This window comes from Primulina huaijiensis, chromosome 15, assembly GCF_012295235.1.
Source record: "Primulina huaijiensis isolate GDHJ02 chromosome 15, ASM1229523v2, whole genome shotgun sequence".
NCBI lineage: Eukaryota > Viridiplantae > Streptophyta > Magnoliopsida > Lamiales > Gesneriaceae > Primulina > Primulina huaijiensis.
The window spans coordinates 24,804,435-24,824,627 of NC_133320.1; the positions used below are offsets into that span (position 1 = coordinate 24,804,435).

The 20,193-nt window shown below is 33.1% G+C and overlaps 2 protein-coding genes across 3 annotated transcripts; both read right to left on the bottom strand.

Annotated features, from left to right (window-relative positions):
• Positions 1 to 2,836: 2,836 nt before the first annotated feature.
• On the bottom strand, positions 2,837 to 4,361 carry LOC140960065 (E3 ubiquitin-protein ligase ATL42-like). The gene has a single exon (XM_073418182.1). The coding sequence runs from the start codon at positions 4,148 to 4,150 to the stop codon at positions 2,954 to 2,956; it is 1,197 nt and encodes a 398-aa protein (XP_073274283.1). The 5' UTR covers positions 4,151 to 4,361; the 3' UTR covers positions 2,837 to 2,953.
• A 2,841-nt stretch (positions 4,362 to 7,202) lies between these two features.
• On the bottom strand, positions 7,203 to 17,237 carry LOC140958371 (dolichyl-diphosphooligosaccharide--protein glycosyltransferase subunit STT3A-like). 2 transcript variants are annotated; one of them, XM_073415786.1, is made up of 23 exons: positions 17,004 to 17,237; positions 16,762 to 16,824; positions 15,715 to 15,770; positions 15,533 to 15,604; positions 15,257 to 15,362; positions 15,096 to 15,146; positions 14,627 to 14,722; positions 14,344 to 14,403; positions 14,126 to 14,239; positions 12,994 to 13,080; positions 12,251 to 12,354; positions 11,942 to 12,037; positions 11,254 to 11,374; positions 11,058 to 11,138; positions 10,843 to 10,974; positions 10,539 to 10,757; positions 9,567 to 9,710; positions 9,010 to 9,196; positions 8,831 to 8,928; positions 7,986 to 8,065; positions 7,817 to 7,904; positions 7,573 to 7,662; positions 7,203 to 7,487 (listed from the first exon to the last, which is right to left on the bottom strand). In XM_073415786.1, the coding sequence occupies exons 1-23, from the start codon at positions 17,118 to 17,120 to the stop codon at positions 7,437 to 7,439; spliced, it is 2,313 nt and encodes a 770-aa protein (XP_073271887.1). In that variant the 5' UTR covers positions 17,121 to 17,237; the 3' UTR covers positions 7,203 to 7,436. The 2 variants fall into 2 exon arrangements, with proteins under 2 accessions (XP_073271887.1, XP_073271888.1); XM_073415787.1 differs by having other exon boundaries at positions 7,203 to 7,480; positions 7,569 to 7,662.
• Between the last annotated feature and the right edge of the window lie 2,956 nt (positions 17,238 to 20,193).

Here is a 20,193-nt window from a genome sequence, read left to right on the forward strand (position 1 = left end):
TATATACACACACACACTCTGATTACAAACTCGTTCAAATATCAAAATGTTTTAAGATCGATATATGTACGTATTGTAATTTAAGAATCAATATATATATTATTGGATGCCACTGTGACTGTGGAAAATCTTGAATCGTGTGATATAAGATAAGTTGGCAGATCTGATTAATTGTGATAGGTAGATGAGCAACTGGCGGGGCAATTGAAAAAAATAGGAGTGAGAGAAAAAGTATTTAAAAAACAAGGATTCTGATTTTTTTTTTTAAGAAACAAGGAGTTGACTCTTACTTATTACATTAACTGCAATTAAACTCTTTAACTTAATTAATTCTCCTCTTTTTTTCTTCTTGGTCGACACACATCTTTCCCCAATTAAAATTTACGAGTCACCTACCTTTTTTTCCCCAAATTGGGATCTGTCGACCAAAAATCAATTTAGTCGACCAAAAATCTACTTTGAGAAAAAATAAGAGTCCACCCAGAAGAATTGGTCGACCAAAATTAAGTTGGTCGACCAAGATTAATTTTCTTGGTCGACCAAAATTTTGTTGGTCAACCAAGATGAATTCTTGGTCGACCAAACCAAGAAGAAATTCTTCTTGGTCAACTAATTTTGGTTGACCAAGAAGAATTCATAATTATGTCAGGTTTGTTTGTTTTTTTATTATTATTTCATCTTGGTCGACCAAACCAAGAAAAAATTCTTCTTGGTCAACTAATTTTGGTTGACCAAGAAGAATCCATAATTATGTCAGGTTTTTATTATTATTATTATTATTATTAATTTTTGTCTATTCTAATTATCTTATTCTCTTAATTTTTGTTGAATTTTGTAGGATATACTTTTGGGTCGACCCAAAAGCAAAGCAATAAGGTCGACCCAAAAACAAGGTCTACTTTGTGTCGACCCAGCTAAATATGTGATTCATATGTTAAAACATGTAATATTATATAATATACTTGTGAAATTGTGATTCATATGTTAAAACATATAACATAATTGTGAAATTGTGATTCATATGTTAAAACAACATGTAACATAGTTGATTGTGAAAATTGTGATTCATATATTAAAACATGTAGCATAGTAACATAATTGTGAAATTTGTGAAATTATGATTCGTATGTTAAAACATATAACATAATTGTGAAATTATGATTAATATGTTAAGACATGTAACATAGTTGTGAAATCGTGATTCATATGTTAAAACATATAACATAATTGTGAAACTGTGGCTCATATGTCAAAACACATGTAACATAGTTGTGAAATTGTGACTCATATGTCATAACATGTAACATAATCATGTAACATTATAGAACATACTTGTGAAATTATGTGATTCATATGTTAAAAACATACAACATTGATCAAAATTGTGTAATTATCCTTCAAAATTAAGTAATTATCGGTCATATTTGTCAACCAAAAAATGCAACATATGATTGGAAGGATCTGTATCGAAAATTGATGGGAAGAAAAAGACGATTTGCATTGAGAATCGTCGTCGGAAAGGAAATGAAAGGAGATCGACGGAAGAAAAACCTAGTTTGAAGTCGACTGAATGAGATGGATGGATTTAATGTTAAAAATTTAAGTTAATGGTGTATTTACACTTAAATAAAAGGACATTTATGTAAATTGACTTGTGGATCTTTTTTTTTAAATAAGTCACGGTGGAGTCCCATTTCCCTAAATTTTCCTGAGCAACTGGTGCAGTTTGCTGAAAAACGTATACACGACTTTATGGTCTGTATATTGGTGGAAATGATCATTATCCAAATCATTTTAGTGAAACAAACAAGAAACTCCCAAAAAATTATTATAGTGGACATGCATGCATGCATGGTGGTTTCACCGATCATCTTTTCTATTTAATTTATCTGGTGATTATCAATATTAATGGGATTACCTTGGAAGCTAGTTGCTCAAGTGGCTTTTGAGGCTGGAGGAGATGCGTTTCATCAAATTCTTTGCAATAAGAATATCTATGATAATTTCACATACAATAATATGACGGATCATGATTCTTCGATCCCTACCAACAATATTTTTCTAAGATGAGCTTGATTACTTTTTTCCAGCATTATTTATCTAATTAGCATGATTTACAAAATATTATATTAACCTGAAATTTAGCTAATATAGACAGAAAATTAGAAACTTATAATGAAGCAGAATTTCAAGATGATGAATTGAAAGGTCCTTGACGATCCAAAAATGTATATAACAGAAAGAAACAATATATATGTAGTCCTAAGTGTCCATGCTTTATCTTAAACCTAGTTGCTATATATGGAATATTTAACGAGACGTCAAATTCCAAGCTTTTCATTCAAATATTTTGTCTTCACCTCAAATCGTCACTATTTTTCTTCACCATTTTCTCGATAAATTTTTTTTTTAACATTTTTTTAAGCCGCATAAAATTAATTTTTAACGGCCACGTGTGCAATAAAATTTTCTTGTTTAAGTATCTAATTAATTAACTTTACTTTAATTACCCAAAAAATGTGCACAAGATCACATGCGAGAATGGTGTAATAAATCAAAACTGAGAATCGGTGACAATTTTACCCGAATTCATGTGCACAAAACATGTGATGAGATTCATAAAGTCTAGACAGATGGATCACAAATACGCCATGTTTTTGAAGCAAGAAGTGGGGTACGGGTGTGAAAATAAATATATATATTATATGTTACGTATGAAAATATATTTATATTATATCATTATTTAGTTGTTAAAAAAATGTTGTTATCTGCTTTTGTCAGTGGATTCTTCTGTAGGTGAATAATATACTATATATAATGAGACTATGATCTATATTTTTGTAAGGAATCTTAAAAATTGCCAAATAATCCCAAACAAAATAAGGTTAATTATTTGTATCCAAAATTGTTTGAATATGTAATTTATTCAAATATTAAATAATGATTTACAATGTTATGTTTGCAGGCTAGTGTGAGGCGCCTTTGTTTCTCTATTTGCGAGCGAATGCATTGTTTTTCTCGCAATTGGAAGCCAAAGCCTTGTCATTCTTTCCTCCTTTGTATTAGTCTCCGAAACAAATGAAGTATGATCTCTAACATTCCCCAACTCAATAGATCTTGGATGAACTATTATCTCAGACATTGATCTCTTGTTTGTGTTCAAAATTGCTTTCGAATCGAAACCCGAATTTTTGTAGTTTTGTTTATAAGAATCTGAAGTTGAATATTTCCTCTCAAACTTTCCCATCTCTTGTTGAGTATTTGTTATCCGAATATCATTTCCCGAATCCGGAAAAGTAAATCTTGAACTTGTTACATCATTAATCATCTCTGAATTCAGAGACATAATGTCGGAAGGGCTGACGTTGCTCCAACGATTCTTGATCACTACAGAAGCATCAGAGACAACAATCTTGTGGTTGAATCTGTGGAGAGTTAACTTGTTTTGATCCTCCGAATCTGTGCTTTCTTGTATCGGTCGCGATATAATATCCTCCTCCTTATTCTTGCCTTTTTCAAAGCTACTTCTTGAATGATCCTCCTCTCTTTGAACACAAACCTCTAGACTGGATTCTTCTCTCGACTCAGTTTGATTCCATAGAAATCGAAAACTGTTCGAATAGGCCATTTGTGAAAGGTCATTTCTCCCCACCTTTTGCCTGCAAAGAGGACAGCTCGAATGTTTTTCAAGCCAGTTATCAATACAATCGACGTGAAACGCATGCTTGCACTTAGGCAGCAGCCTAAGTATCTCGATATCATCGAATTTCGAGAGACAAACCGCGCATTCCAGGCCTTCTCTCGAGCCCATTAGCATAGAAAACCGAAAGAAAGGTAGAGACTCGATCACTGTCTTTTCTGTCCCTGAGGCATGAGTCCTCGACGGAACCAGCCAATCTCGAGTTTGTTCGGCTGCGCCCGAGCCGGGGGACTGCCGGTGACAGAATTTGGCATAAAGAAGGAGGACAAAAGTTAAGGTAAAAACAACAGAAAGCATGCCAATCACAACTGCTACACTTGGTTGAAAATTGGTGACTGAATCTTGTGAGCTGTAAGAGTCTTCTTGATTTTGTGAATTGGTGTTTTGGATGAAGAAAATGAAATGGAAAAGGAGAAAGGATATAGTCCTCATGCTCAAGTGTTGTTTCATGGTGAAATTAATTAAATTAAAGAAACAAAAGACTGAGATTTGGGGCAAGTTGGAATGCCACCAGTGAGTACTTATCTTGTTTGTGAAGGGCCCATAAGTATTTAATCAAATGGACTTGTTTTTTGGCATTGGTTGATTTCATGGGGATGCATTATTATTTTTATACGCCACTCTCCATTATTGAGAGTATATGATGCAACTTTGTCAGTTTATTTTTTGTTTCTTTCTTCAATGTCTTTGTTCTTTTCTTTTCAAAATTTGAGCCATCGACTCTTTTTTTGTTTAGATTTGAGGGTGTCATGGATGTTGTCTAGTTATATATTTTATATCAACATTTCATCTTAATGATATATACAAATTTAATATCAAGCATTTCATCTTAAAATTAAATTGATTTATCGAGCAGGGTTTTTCATTTAAATAATTTTTTTTACCAAAAATACAGAAGGCAAAATTATACAGAGTTTTTTTTTTTGAACTTTTTTTGAAAAGAGATCCGAAAAAACTCCTAAAAATCATATTTTCTTGTCTCTGAGAATTATATGGATAGGTTTTAAAAGAATTACTTAACAAATTAATTTTAGAACCTTTTTTAAATAAAAAAAAAAAACCAGTCATCGTGTTTTTATGGTGATTGTATCATCGCAAAGTCCGCAGACTAACTTTGGAATTATGTGCTGCTGTCATTTCAATTACTTGAGTTATTTATGAAGTAGATGATCGTTACGTAAACGATACATACATATTCGAAAAATAATTGGAGCTAAATCAATAAAATTGATAAAAACGACTTTTTATCGAGACGATATGGTGTAGGCGTTGCCTAAATTTTTCTCACTGTTTGATTTTTTTAATGAAATTACGTATGGGCATTTGCCCATATTATTTATCTTACTACAACAATAAATGACTATTGTGACATTTTTTTGTAGACACTTTTAAATGTTGTTACAAATACTTACTAAAGATACTTATAAAAAATTAATAATGTGTAAAATAAAAAAACATATTAGATTAATTATCCTGACATTTTTAATTGATATCATTTTTTATATGGAGAGAAACAATTATTTTTCCCACATCGTAAAAAATCATTAAAAAAACTAAAATTTGTCACTATAAATAAATGTGAGAATATTTGAGTTGGATAAATATTGGAGTAATGAAAATAATTGTTTCCCTCTATATAAAAAATGACATCAATTAAAAATGTCAGGATAACTAATCTAATATGTTTTTTTATTTTACACATTTATTTTATCTGTTTTTCCCTCCTCCAATATTTATCCAACCCAAATATTCCAACATTTGTTATTGTCACTATAAATAAGATACACGACACTTTTAGTTGTCATTATAAATTATTTTAACTGACATATAAATTTGTCATTATTACTATAATAACAAGGAATGTATAAATGTATTTAAAACATGAGTTTTCCTGACATTTAAAATTGTCATTATATGAATAATTAGTAAACACGTATGAAGTTGTCATTAACATCTTATAATGACATTAAAAAATGTCAAGAAGTTTAAGACGACATTGGAATAGAGGACATTTGTTGAATATGTCACTAAAACGTAAATGTCACTAAATATTGAATATGATGACATTCATAAATGTCATCATAAGCATTTATTCTTGTAGTGTCTGATTAATATGGTTTGCAGACTACTACATTAATCTGGTGTGTGCATCGACGGATAACGATTGTGGGTTTTATGTCCCAAAAAAAAAAATTTGAATGAAATAAGACAAACTATATGCGTTCTTCATTTCCAAGGGAAAGCTTTTCTTTTGAGTTTGACCCTAACAAACTTCATCTCTCGACATTTGTTGTCTCAAGAACAAGTGACGAATTTTTTTAGAATTTAGTATATAATTTCTGTATTCACGCATAGCTGCCGTGGATTTGTCGAATTGAAGCGAGAATTAATTCAATGAAAAATTGATGTTGTATGGAGCGCTAATTTCTTTGTTGACATATTTAATTTTTGTTAATGGATTGTTATCAAATATAACATAAAAGTATTAATTATCAGTTTTTTTATTTGATTGTTTGGCAAATTAAATTTCAAATGAAAGTTAACAACACAAATCAAGACAAGCACAAAGTGATAAGGATGAACAAAAACGAAGATAAATTATAAATTATTTTTCAATTATCCTAAGAGTTGTGATATTCACAATATTCATCAATATATATTTTCACATTTAATTTTAGAATTGAAACTTGTATCCAACATTAATCTTCACTCACTTTTAGAATCAAGAATTGTTAAAAATGGAAGACCGGAACACATAATCCGGCATGGTTAGCTCAATACGGACATATCACAACACATATATAAATAAGTAGTTATGTGTAATGAATGCTTGATTGTATTCAATAATGTCGACAATGGCATGAGACGTGCGGGAAATGTGTACCATACATTCATGTTTTCCATAATATTTTCAAATAAATATTTTTAATAATTATGAAAGATCAACGTTGATATATATATATATATATATATATATATATACACAAATTGGTCATTCATAATATACGGTTTTTAAAAGTAGATTATCTTGCTTAATGAGTTTGTTTTATTGACATGATTCTTAAGCTCAAATTTATGCAAGGGAAAGAATAAATTAAGATGTCTTAAATTTCAACATCGATTATTATTAACTAGATTATCATTTGAAAATTAATGTTAGAATGTGAATTTCGATATTATTGTAAAAATTGATTTGGATCCGTATGTCTGAAATCAAAACCACAATCTCATTCACATTCAACACGTTAAATTGTCAGCCAGTTGATTATAACCCAAACCCCCCCGAACCCACTTGAGATTGATCAAAAACATAGGCGATATCATGTTGAAAATGGAATATTTCGACCAAGTGAAAATGGAAATTAGCATTCATCCGTAGAGGGATGAGATAGACGAGGGAATTCATGAAGTACTAAGTAAGCAATAGAGAAATAAGGGTTTGTTTCAAAAATACCATCTACTAAAATTGCTTGTATATCTCTACCAAAGATAATATGAAAGATTTAACTTGAAAAGTCGAGGGCTGTCAGATTCATAACTTGTGTATAGTTAGTTAGCAAGTCAAAAATTGTTTAACCACCCTCCCATCAACTGTGTCTAACTCAAAAGCAAACAAGAACAGAAGATATGACGATGTCTTGGTTACTCGATGCTTTTTCTCATCCACCCGCGTATCATTCAAGTAAAAAGGTGCGATGGTACAGATGAATCTTGATAAATAGTATACCAAGTGAAGCTAATGCCAGGGATTTTTCTTTGCTCCACTTCTTTTTGGGATAACTTTTTGCTGCAATTAGAAATAAGGCAATGATAAAATTCAGGATAAACGTTCACACGAATAATTAGACAAAATACTAACAGATTGAACTAACCGTCTTTGATTTCTTGGTCTTCCCACGAATTCTATTCCTTGGCGGTTTTAATTTGTATATCCGGACCATCCAATGGTGAGTGGTGAATACCTAGACCAAAATAATAATGTGGATGAAGTATGCAAAACGATACAATTCAAGAAATGGAATGTATTATGCAGAAAAAGTTCCTTGGGTGATGTCATGCTTGATAACGCAGTATAATTTTGATTGCTAAGAAAAGTGTTTTCAGCCTCAGAATTACCTCTTCAAAGTGGGTAAGTTTGAAATATTTTTTCCCAATTTCAGTATGTCTCACCCTGTCATAGCCCTTTCCATCTGTCTCTACAAACCTACAAGATGAAGCAAGGTAGACAATAAATTTGTGGTAAAGATGATTAACTAACACACATAAATTTCAAATAAAACTGCACCTGTAATATGAAAGTTTGTACATGAGACAGTTTAGCATAGTTGGAGTGGCTTGAGAATCTATCCGGTACTGACCATCTCTCTGTCAGACACATGATAGAATGGATTAAACAGAGTTCAAATGGTATCAGTCTACAAAAGGTAGACAGCTTTTAAATGGTATCAGTGAAATGCAGAAATCAGCGAAATGCAGAAAGTAGTAAGTTATTAAATGGTATCAGTCATATATCGGTTGCTCACCCCTCTATCTCACGCGACTTTCTTTGCCATTTGGCTTTTCTGCTCATCTCATTTCATGTTCTTCATATTTACTTTCAATTTACAATTAAGTAATATATATTATTTCTCTCGTTTTTTCCAACTAATCCATCTATATAATTTTAAAGCATCACCTACGAAGTTCCAAACTTGACAGTCATAAGTCATCTTCTACCCCATTTCTTTTATTTATCATAAAAGCTCAAATGATTTTCAGGAAATAGAACAATTTTCAATTAAATAGTACTGACAACTAATCCAGCCAAAATGCTGGATGGTTGATGGTTTGGAAGAGGAGATTGAATAGCCTGGTCGTAAATGGATCTTCAAACACTATTTTCCATAGACTGAACTCATACAACAATCAAATATCTTGCTTATGAGTCCACTCGTGGGATACAGAAAAAAATACAAAACAAACATATTACAGTCATCAAAAGGCAAGATATTGCGGTAAGTGTGGTTATTTGATTGTTGTGCCAGACATTAAATATAATGTAGTATGCTACTGCCATCAATTATGTAATAGTTAGCAGAAATCATCATTTGATAGGCATAGCAATCCCAGCATTAACTTTTAACTTCTTACCAAATAATCAGGTTCCTTTATGTGAGGAAATACACCTCCTCCTATTCGAACCATCCACAAGAACTTATTGATGTCATCACTTGGGTAACCAACAAGGCCTAAAATGAAAAGGCGACTATCATAAAAATACCTTTCCAGCGAAATAAAAGTTTGAAACAAAATAGTTGCAAAAAACTAACCTCCAAAAACGACAAGAACATATTTTACATCCAATGAGTTGAAAATTTCCCATGCTGCCTTTTCAGGAGAGGACATGGCGGTACCAACAGTTGCAATATGAGTGTTGTTCCAGGTATTATTGTCAACAATAACAGTACGGTTAGCCATAGCAGTAGTTTGGTAACCATAATCCCACCATGATGCAACCTGGAATAAATCAACAGCATCAGGAAATAGCATAAACTAGAATTGATCGTGGACACCACAAAATTTACAATTTGAAGATTATAATAAATTGAACTAATTTAATATGTTGAAGTCGGGACATGAGAAAGAGAGAGGTCGATCGAGCTCATATTCCATGATCATACATTTTTGTATGCAGGAACACAAGCAACATTGAACAACTACAACATGGCATAAAGCCAAAATTTAAATTCATGCTCAGCTGCAAAAAGTCAGCACCACTTAACACTCTAGTACAGTTGCTAGAATTATTAAAAGCGTACAAGTAATGGCCTAAATGAACAGAAATCATTAAAAATAGATGTTGGATGCAGAAAAAATGCCAACTTACTTTATCATCCACCTCAGTGTTATGGCGCAACCAACCATAAGCCTCTCTAAAGTCATCAAAGACGTGAAGGCCATCATGAGAACGAGATGTCAGCACAATAGAGGGCGCAGAATAAGCCTCAGCCGCAGCCCAGACAGAATGGACCTAAAACAGGCATTTCCTTTAATTAGTCAAGACAAGGGCGCTAGTACAGGGAACTGTGCAGTTGGTACTAGAACCAATGCACTCAAAGTTGCCAGAATCTCAGTGAGGATAATTTCTAAAACTGAGGAGAATCAGATTGTGGATTACTCCTATCGAAATCATGGATTAAGGCAAATGTAAAATTCAATAGGAAAATTAATTGCAAGCTCACGAATATCAAAATAGAGGAAATTAAATGAAAACTTCTACAACAGAAATGTATATTGTTTTAAGTCCTGAATCCTTCACATTTGATTTAACATAAATATCTTACCAATCCAATATGCATTAATATAAAGTTATTAATTTTGGGTTTTGATAAGCTTAAGCATTTCACAAAACTTTTAAATGCTTTTGTTTGATAATATGATTTTAAATCTTTTGAAAATGGTAATGCTGAACTAAGGCAAATTATTTTATTTTGAAACCTAGAGCTGAGATAAAAGTCGAACAAATGATTTCAAGCTTCAATCATGGCAATCTCAAATGCATTTCAGTGTATAACAAATGTCATATTACTCAGAGCAACACTAGAATAAAGCTTTTCCATTTGAAACTTATTATTTTGGCTATTAGTCAGTAGCAAATTTTTGGTAAGCATAACTGAGAACTATAAGCATCATAAACAAGTAATATCGATTTTTATGTAAACAAATGAAGATCTGGCAAATAGAATCCCTAAGTCATGAATGATAATCGTAAAATGGAAGAACAAGACATGTTAGTCCTTCAAAGTTCATGTGAAAGGTTGATGTAACATGATCAACAACTTAATCAAAGATTACATACCACATAAAACGCACCCAGCAAGACAAGTAAGAAGATAGCAATCAGAGAAGCTTCAAAAGGTAAAACCAAAAGCCTCTGTTCAATCCGGGATATGACAGAAGACTTCTCTGTCTCTTTTGCTTTCTTCTTGTTCTTTCTTGAAGATCGTTCCTTTAATGAATCTTCACTTTTCTCCATCTTCACGTCATCAGTTCGTGAATTGTTACTAGTATCCCCTGCCTTGTGCAGATCATAAGCATTTAATTCCCCTTGTAATTTAAGTAAATATTTAATAAATTTGATGTATATTGCATAGCTTGCTTACATTGAGCTGGGGGTTTTCTGTTTTTTCATGGAACTGATATTTAATGGATCGAGTAAGAACATCAAAAGCCTCAGAAAGAGCAATTCCAGAAATTATGCAAGCTGCTGGAGCTAGCACAAGCATTAAGCGCACCTAGCATATCAGTAATAGAAAGTCATACACTGGGTAAACAGAAAAGCAAAAATGTGACGTCAGTGAGTTTCAAGAGTCTGTACCATGACACCAGAAAAATATACTGATGTAACTATATAAAGGACTGCGAAAGAGCTAGCATCAGAGAGTGGTGAAAAGCACGCCTGTGAATTACCATATAGAAAGGCTAGAGTTAATACATTAAATGCAACAATAAATAAATAGAGCAAACCCAAAAGATAAGCTTAATCAGATACCATTAAAATATTGATCACTCACAATAATGCCAGCTGGAACCAAAAATGCCAAAACGTTGATATCCATAAAGTAGGACGGCCACGTAGGAGGTTGATGCTCGCTAACACTGGCTATAATTGGTATGTACTTGCTTGCATATGTTCTAACCCAGTTCCAACAAAGGTCAAGAATCTCATGTAAGAATGTTATAACACAAACAATCACAAATATAATAATAAGGGAAGAATTAATGTCAAGGTAATAATAACAAGATTCCACATAAATGAAAAGGACTTGGTATCAAGAAGGTCAGAATTGAACCGGTATACTGAGCGTATTATTTTCAGTTATGTTAAAGAGCTAACGTATGCAAGTATGTCAACAACCAGAAGATGTTTTACTCCAAAAGCTTTGGCAGCTAAGGAAAGAAAAAGGGCTCAATACCCATATATTACCAAATTCAATTGGACAACTAATGCAAAAATGGAGCGGTAACACAGCACCACATAAGGCAGTTAATCATTAGACATTTATAAATCTGCAGGAAAGAACACTCCATTTGGCTCACGTGAATTGGAAACGGTTGTCCAGATGGATGCTTGCGTTGATAGTAAGCAAAAACAAATTCCTCAAGAAGACTAGCAAAGGAATCTCTTTGTGTGGAAAAGCAATTATACAATATTTTGAGTAACAAATCTGAAGAACAATAAATTTATCTTGAGGAACTTACGGATCCAGAAGGCTCAGACTTCTTCCGCTCCAACCTTTTGTAGGGCTGGAAGCTACCAATGCTATTAGTACAGCTAAAACAGCAACACAGACAATCCTGAATATAAGACAAAGTCTGTCGTAAACAATCTCTTCTCAATGCTGCCCATCAAAATGGCTTATTTAATTCACACAAACTAAAATGAACTTAGATGAGGACAGCATCACATTGCACGTGTACCTTTGCATTCTTCCTTGTCATAGTTTCATAGAAGACCCATGCAATAAATTAATGTATTAAAACAAAAAATTTTGCAAGCGATAAACTTACAGGCCCACTGATACGATTAGAGTAACAGCTACTTTGAACATTTGGGGAGTGAGGATTCCTTTGACGTAATATACAAGAGCTACAACATGTATTACTAAGAAAACCTGCACATAATAATCAGAAAGACAAGTTATCTCAAAAAATAAAGAATCTAACATGAAAATGTGATAGCATCTAGAGATACATATAATTAACCAAATAGAATGAGAAATAGAGCAACATTGACTAGGTGGGACATGCTTGCACATATAAGACTTCCCACGGTATCATCTTATTTTGACTCTTACAATATGAGTTCCATTTATAAAAATATGCAACCTTATTTGCTTCACCACTACGTCATGTACATTCAATGGTAATAAAAATGATTCAACTTGGAACAACATTTACAAAAATATCTTCTTGTAACCACCAAGAAACATATTAATATCCTCCCATATCAAAATAGATATACCATGTGGACTATTTACCTACAGATTACAAATATTTATTGTGAGTCCTATTCATATTTCATACATGCACTTCGTATATTTTATAATTTAATTACGTTAAAAATGGGGTAAATTACCACAAAATGTAACCAAGAAGGAAAACAAATCAGGCTGCATGATTAAAATCTGAAGGCACCTCGAATGAAGTAAAATATATAAATTTCATACTAACATACTCATCATTATATGCATTGTAATCATTCATCCCTGTAGTAATCTACTTTGGGAAAAATAAAATGGTAGTCAACTTACTAAAAATGATGCAAAATGCTCTGATGTCATGACAGCATTAAAACCTACAACTGGCACCAAAGATGCCAATAATGTCCCCAAGACGACCTGCATTTGTGGAATTGAGGTATCACGTGACAGTATTGGATCAAGCCAAAGCACACTGAAACATAAGAGATTTCATGGGTAACCAAAAACTTTATCCCCTGTAACTATCCACTGTAATAGTTAAAAACAGATACCGAGGAAATACAAAAAATATAAACTAAAGCGAGCTAATAGGTAAGGGGAAGATATCGGTCGCCAATTTATGAACATACGAGCAGCAGTTACCCCTACAAACATTTTGCACCAACTCATGCCACCTATCACAAAACCAAATTTTTAGAATTTGTTCCCAGGAACTCTTAATGAGCTCTTATAATGTTTTCTTAGAGAAATTCAACAAGAACAGAAAATAGTCAGCTACCACAGTTCATGTTCACCTAGTAATAGATATAAAACGGCAAATGATCTCTATTTTTCTGATAGTTAATGACTCTATGCCACAATGATATTGTGTTCGTTGGGATTACACAATTAAGTGAAATAGGAAATATCATAAATACACTATACCACCAAGAATGACTGTCCAGTACAACCAAAATGTATAATATTAACTCCCTTCTAATTCCAAAGAGTGCATGAGGATTATTTTGATGCACTTATAACTCCTGCATTAAGTGAAAGGTTCACTTGTTATAGCTACACGGAAATCGTCATAACTCAAACATTTGATAGTTTTTATATACATTCAGACAACATTTATAGCAATGGAATTGAAAAAGGGACAGAACAGGAACAATAAGCCCAATGAAAGATCATTTCTGCATGACAACATGACCATTGATATTCTAAAAGTTCAAGTCTAACATTACAGGAAGACGCACACAAGTGGGGCATATGCAATGCAGAGGTGTGAAGAAGAGCGGCCAGTAACAATGCACAGAAGCACGTGCATTCGAATAAGATTTATGACAAACGTATAAAATTGATGACAGTGAACAAGCTTATAATCATTTAAAAATTCTTGCTTAATTCTAACAATCAACAAAAAAGGGCAAGCTGAAGCAAAACCACAAATTCAAGCCGAACAATATGGGAAGATACTCACAAGTGGAGCATAGGCAATATAGAGGCGTGAAGAGTAGCGACCAGTAACAATGCACAGAAGCACATGCATTGGAATAAGATTTATAATAAACGTATACCCTCCCCAAGAGCAAACCTGAGACAGGCAAAAGAGCACACAATTTGATAGAGCACGTGAACAAAACAAATAGATTAGTTAATAAGGGAAGAGTACAGTAGATCAGCAGTAGGTAAGTTTACCATGTAAAAGTACGCCATTGCATTTAGTGTAGCATAAAAAAGAGATCCTGTGTTCAATGTCTGCAGTAAATGGATTAGAAGGTTAAAGAATGGCTATAGTTCAGTTCCAGACTGACGAAATCCATGAGAAATAAATGGATCAAAGCGGGCATATGTTCGAAAGTTCGGCTGGTTCAGTTTATTGAAGGACGTTCTTTAATTTAAAATGTCAAATAGTTCAGTTGATTCAAATATAATAGCACATAACAAAACTGATGAAGCAGTGATAAAATTGATGAGTCACCTTTACATAGAGATAGAAAGTGAAGATCAAAGCAAATATAGCTACAGCTTCATTGTCATAGCTTCCAGCCACAGACCGAGATATATATGATGGAACCTGCCCGATAAAATCCATAAAAACCTTAACAATGTACAGGGACAAGCTCGCACAAGATTAGAGCATATGTGTGCCATAAACAATCAACCAGTAAACAATAAACACGAAAATTTTCAGCCAAAAAAATTAAGGGTTATCTGATTGATTGTTATCTGTCATGGATGCATCAATGAAACTTTTCACTATAAATGCGAAGGAAAGAGAGATCACATAAAATTATTGCTATTTAAGGCATAAAAGAGTGACAACAAGACAAAAGGCAGAAAAGAAAAAGGCAAGATTGTGCTTCAGGATTGCAGAAAAGAAAAATGAAAGATGCTGCCTCGGGATTCAAAATGTCAACAGCTGAACAAAGATATATAAGAAAAATTACCATGGCCAAAAGTGCTGCAGCAGTCAGTCCAGCTCCAACACCTTTGACTTCCTATATCAAGTGCAATAAATGATATATCATCGCATATAAAAATAAAGCGCACGCCAATTCTGCAAGGCTTGTAATAAAATGAAAATAAATCAAAGGATGATCAGCAGAACCTTTGTCAAAAGGTATGCAGCCCAAGAAGCAAACGCTGAAAAAATAGGTGCAGTGAACACACAGACAGTCTCCACAGACAAAGGGATATTCAATGAGTTCAATATCCTGCCAAAAATTACCAAAGGAAAATCAATCATGGCTGAAACAATACGTGAACCAGAAAAGGAGAGGATTATTGATTCCTAATTTGCTCAACATTTTAAACAGCAAAATACTGATTAAGTTTTTAAGAGTGGTTTAATTTACTGGTAAACAAAAATGTGTGTGCTACATACTTCCATAATGCGCCAGCAGTCAATGTAAGACCTGGGTAGACAGTACCTCCAATCACCCGCCCTAGCGGATACCTTTGAGACAGTAAATAATAAACTTGATTAACTTAATACACTAAAAACAGAACAAAATGCAACCACAATTATTTTTTGTAGTGTATTTTCCATGATATAGCAGGAATTACCATGTCCGGTCATCAAACCAATTCCAAAAGTCATATACTCCAGTTTTTATAAGATACTGCAATCAGAACTCTTGTCAACTTCTATGATGGAGCTTTAAAGTATTAAAATACAATGAACGCACATGTGGAGCAATATTCAAATGCAAGCAAACAAAGCAAGTGTAAACCAATAAAAATAAAGTTATTCATTTTTTAACGACAAAAAACCATAATCTACACACTTGGTCGCTTGGGATTGCTACATATCATTCGAAGCACAATAAAAGGAACAGGGGTCAAGAAAAGGCTGATCAAACATTTTAAAGAGGTAGATTTTCAAAAACTCACCTACTTATGCATTCCTAACTTATCAGTGTCACAGGTGCCCTAGATGTCAACTAATCCTTGCACATTTAACAAAGAAAAAAAAACACTAATGTTTTATCCCCTGTTTCACAACATTATCCACATCCACCATAAACTAATACCAATCGAATTGTACCAGATTAATAATTAATATCATCCGAGAACAGTTCAGATTTGAATCCAATGATGAATTTACTCTGCATTTTTCTCTGCGTTGTATTCACTAATTTTCACAAGAGTTGCCTTTCTAAATGCTTAGCACCCACTATCAAATTCGTGTATTTGGTTCTTTTGGGATTGCAGCATCAAACTCAAGTACTGAACTTGCAACTGCCTTCTAGATGACAACTTTATAAAATTAGGTCTGTAAAGATAGAGTCTTTACAAATATTGCATGTGTACCTATTTAGTTCTTTAAAGATTGCAGTGTGCATTTACTGAACTTGCAATTGCTTACTTCTTAACAATTCCATTATCAAATGTACAGATGCAAAACCTTTAAAACTAGTCAGATTCGGCAAAATGAATTTCAGCAGTCGGTTGACTCGGTTCTTCACATTATGCAGCCTTAAATAAATAAAAAAAATCACTCTTTGCGTTGAATGATGCAAAAACTTTTACAATCTAATAAACACACAGCGTACAGAATCTAGAGTAATTTCTGCGTTTTGTGCAAATTAAACAGACGGAAAAAAGACAAACCTGAGTCACTCTATAGTTGAAATACGGATCAAATTCATGAATTACACTCTCGTACTTAATCACCTGTAGATAAAAATGATAAGCAAATAAGAAAAAAATTCAAATCGTCACTCTAATAAAGGACACTCCAGAGATGCCGAGTACCAAAGCAGACTCCCATCCAAAAATTCAAACGAACTTATACATGAATTGATAAATATAAACAAGACCGAACGCAGGTGGATGATTAGATAGAATTTTACGGAAAAGAGACGGATTGAGAAAGCCAGAACGCCGATGAGCAACAGAATAAAGATCGACAACACATTTCCGAAAGCGTAACGTAAGGTCGACATTTGCGGGGTCTCCGGCGCCGCCATGACGGCAGAATTCGAGATCCTCGATTAGTGCAAGAGAACTGCGCACCAACGAACGCGGATGACTTGCCGAGTGTGGGCCGATAGGAGGGAGGTTTTGTATAACAGCAATAGGCATTTCTATTACAGGACTTTTATTTGTATCAGATTAATTATTTGAAAAGACTAATTTAGCCTTTTGAAATCTAGAATTGACTGCATCAGAAAAGAAATGTGATTGGATAATCCAAGTGAAGGGCACAGTTGGCATGTCCTCATTGGTTAATTATATTAAGAGTTTGGAATTTAATTTTTACCTGTCCATTTCTTCTGAATTTCATATATATATATATANTATATATATATATATATATATATATATAAGAAAATAATTTAATTATCAAGACAAATTCATCTGTTTGCTAAATTAATTTCAAAAAAATATTAAAAATATTGTATCTAGTATTCGAAATTTAAAAAAAATTAGGGATAAAATACATGAGGTTTTTTAATATTCGGGTTTTATTTGAATCAAAAGGTATACAATAATTAGAAATGATAACGGATACAACTCGAATCGAATTCGTTTGAGACGGATTTGGGTAAATATTAAATGAGTTTGCATCGGGTAATGAGTATTCAACTTTTATTGTCTGACAGTTGGACATGTATATGTTAGATAACGAGTTGTACAACATCCAACTCATTTAGATTATTTTCAAGAGATTAGGGTATTGGTAAGTGTAGAATCATGAAAAATAATATTTACCATAATTATTAGATTGCATATAATTGTTGTCTTTAATTTTTTAATTGAAATTTGGCAAAAATTTGTGTGAGACGGTCTCACGAGTCGTATTTTGTGAGACAGATATCTTATTTGGATCATCAATGAAAGAGTATTACTTTTTATGCTAAAAGTATTACTTTTTATTGTGAATATCGATAGTGTTGACCCGTCTCACAGATAAAGATCGTGAGACCGTCTCACAAGAGACATACTCTTGAAAGTATGTTGTAGACCATTTTTTGGATGTTTTTATTTAATTCATGTTATAAATATACACGTTCAAAATTTAAAATATCAAAAAATATTACTAATATAACTGTATGACGGAATAAATAGATTTGACAATAAAAAAACGTTAACTTTCGGGTATGGGTTGATTAGGATATAAGTTTTGGTTTATATGGGATGGGTCTCGGGTCTTTCAAAATGGTAGCAGGTTGGATAAAGAAGGGATATGTCCAATTTTTACAATTTAAACTCAATCATAATGCAGTGATATTAATTTTGACAAGAGACATACATATATCTTTGAATAATATAATGAAATCACAAGTCTGGATTGACGTATTCAAGAGCTAAATTAATCGTTGAAAAAAATATATATATTAATCCAACATTTGTTTCGTGAATAACTGTCCAAAAGACTTTTGTCATTTGAATCCACATAGTTTTTTTTCGTTAAAAAATAGATTTTACAAAGATTAATTATGTTGTTTGACACAACTTCAAAACTGAGAGATGTTTTTTTCCCAAACAAGCAGTGAAGCAACGTACAGGTTAAGAGACTGATCTTGTTCTTATAAGACCATACACAGAAATAGGGAAAAAAAATCATATGCGATGGTTCTTGTAACATTTCTCATTCCAACGACATTGTCACGTGTAAGGATTTTATTGATATGAATCATAATACAGTTACAAAATCAGTTGAAATTTTCTATATGTGACAACTCATTATCTGTGTAACAGAAAATGTTGTAGAAATTTTTTTTTTTGGAAAAATAATGCTCCCAAAATCGTAGCAGACCCATTAATCCAATAGTTTATATATAAAATTCAGTACATATATCAGCGAACGAGCACATGCACACACTTTTTACATATATAAGGAGAAAAAGTACATATACACAAGCTAAGAGACATGATCTAGGTATATGCTCGATTCTAATCATTTACATGATCATAAAATCCTAAAAACTAATTCTTGACTCATTAACACAATATAAATTTATATAGGATCTTATTTTATACATACATATATGAATGTGGCAGTGGCGATATATATTTAGGGATTCACAGCCAACTACTCAGGCTTTGGTTTTCCAATTCTTTATAGAAACGTTGGATGAACTCCTCGGCATCCATGTCCACTTGATCATCTTCCCCCGTGTCTTTTATCGGGAATGGGGAGTCCGTTACCCTAAGTTGCCTCACCTCAGGGCTATGTCCGAACCCCGGTAACCTCATCATTGATGGAGATGCTACCACGACACTGTTATAAATAATTTGTTCGATTTGGCGGTGATTGCATTTGAGGAGGAGGCCGCGTTTGTTCCCGCGATTTCTTGGTTTAAATATGGGGTAAGAGGGATATGCGGGACTGTTGCTACAGCTGAACTCGTAGTCTCCGGGGGACACAAACGACAAGTCCACCTCCTCGGATCGACACGTGAGATTGGAGTAGTATAACTGGTGGCAGTGTTGTAGCACTTTGCCTATGGCCGTGCTTGCTAGTTTTCCTCTCTTTAACAACGAGTTGAGGCGGGGCACTATTTTCCTCTTCATGGATTCGGCTTCCCTCATCATATATACTCAAAAGCCACTATTGAATATTACTAAATTCCACAAGTACGTACTCTGATTTTGAAACCCATCAACTGTGGATCAAATGACATGTATATTTTGGTTTGGTGGGAAGAGGGTATATATAGTTTGGCGAAGAGTGTAATATAAAAAATTAAAGAATTTCCTATGAATATTCATCACCAAATTATATTAATTTTTGCAAAGGGTATCCACGATCCCTCTGGAATTTATTAATCAAATTTAAAAAGATATCTAATATTATTGATCGAAAAGGACAAGTATTTATATAAGTTGTCGGAATCAACATGTAGCAAAAACCTTGCTAGGAAGACAATCATGCATGCCGAGGAAATTTCTCTGTTTGCGGTATGCAAGTGGGGTAATCGTAGCTTTCAAGGGCCGAATGGTGTCAATTTGTTCTTCTTTTTTAATTGGATGAATGATATGTGAACTTCGTTGGAAGTTTCTGTTCGAAGTTACTTGAATTTCCTCTCAAATATA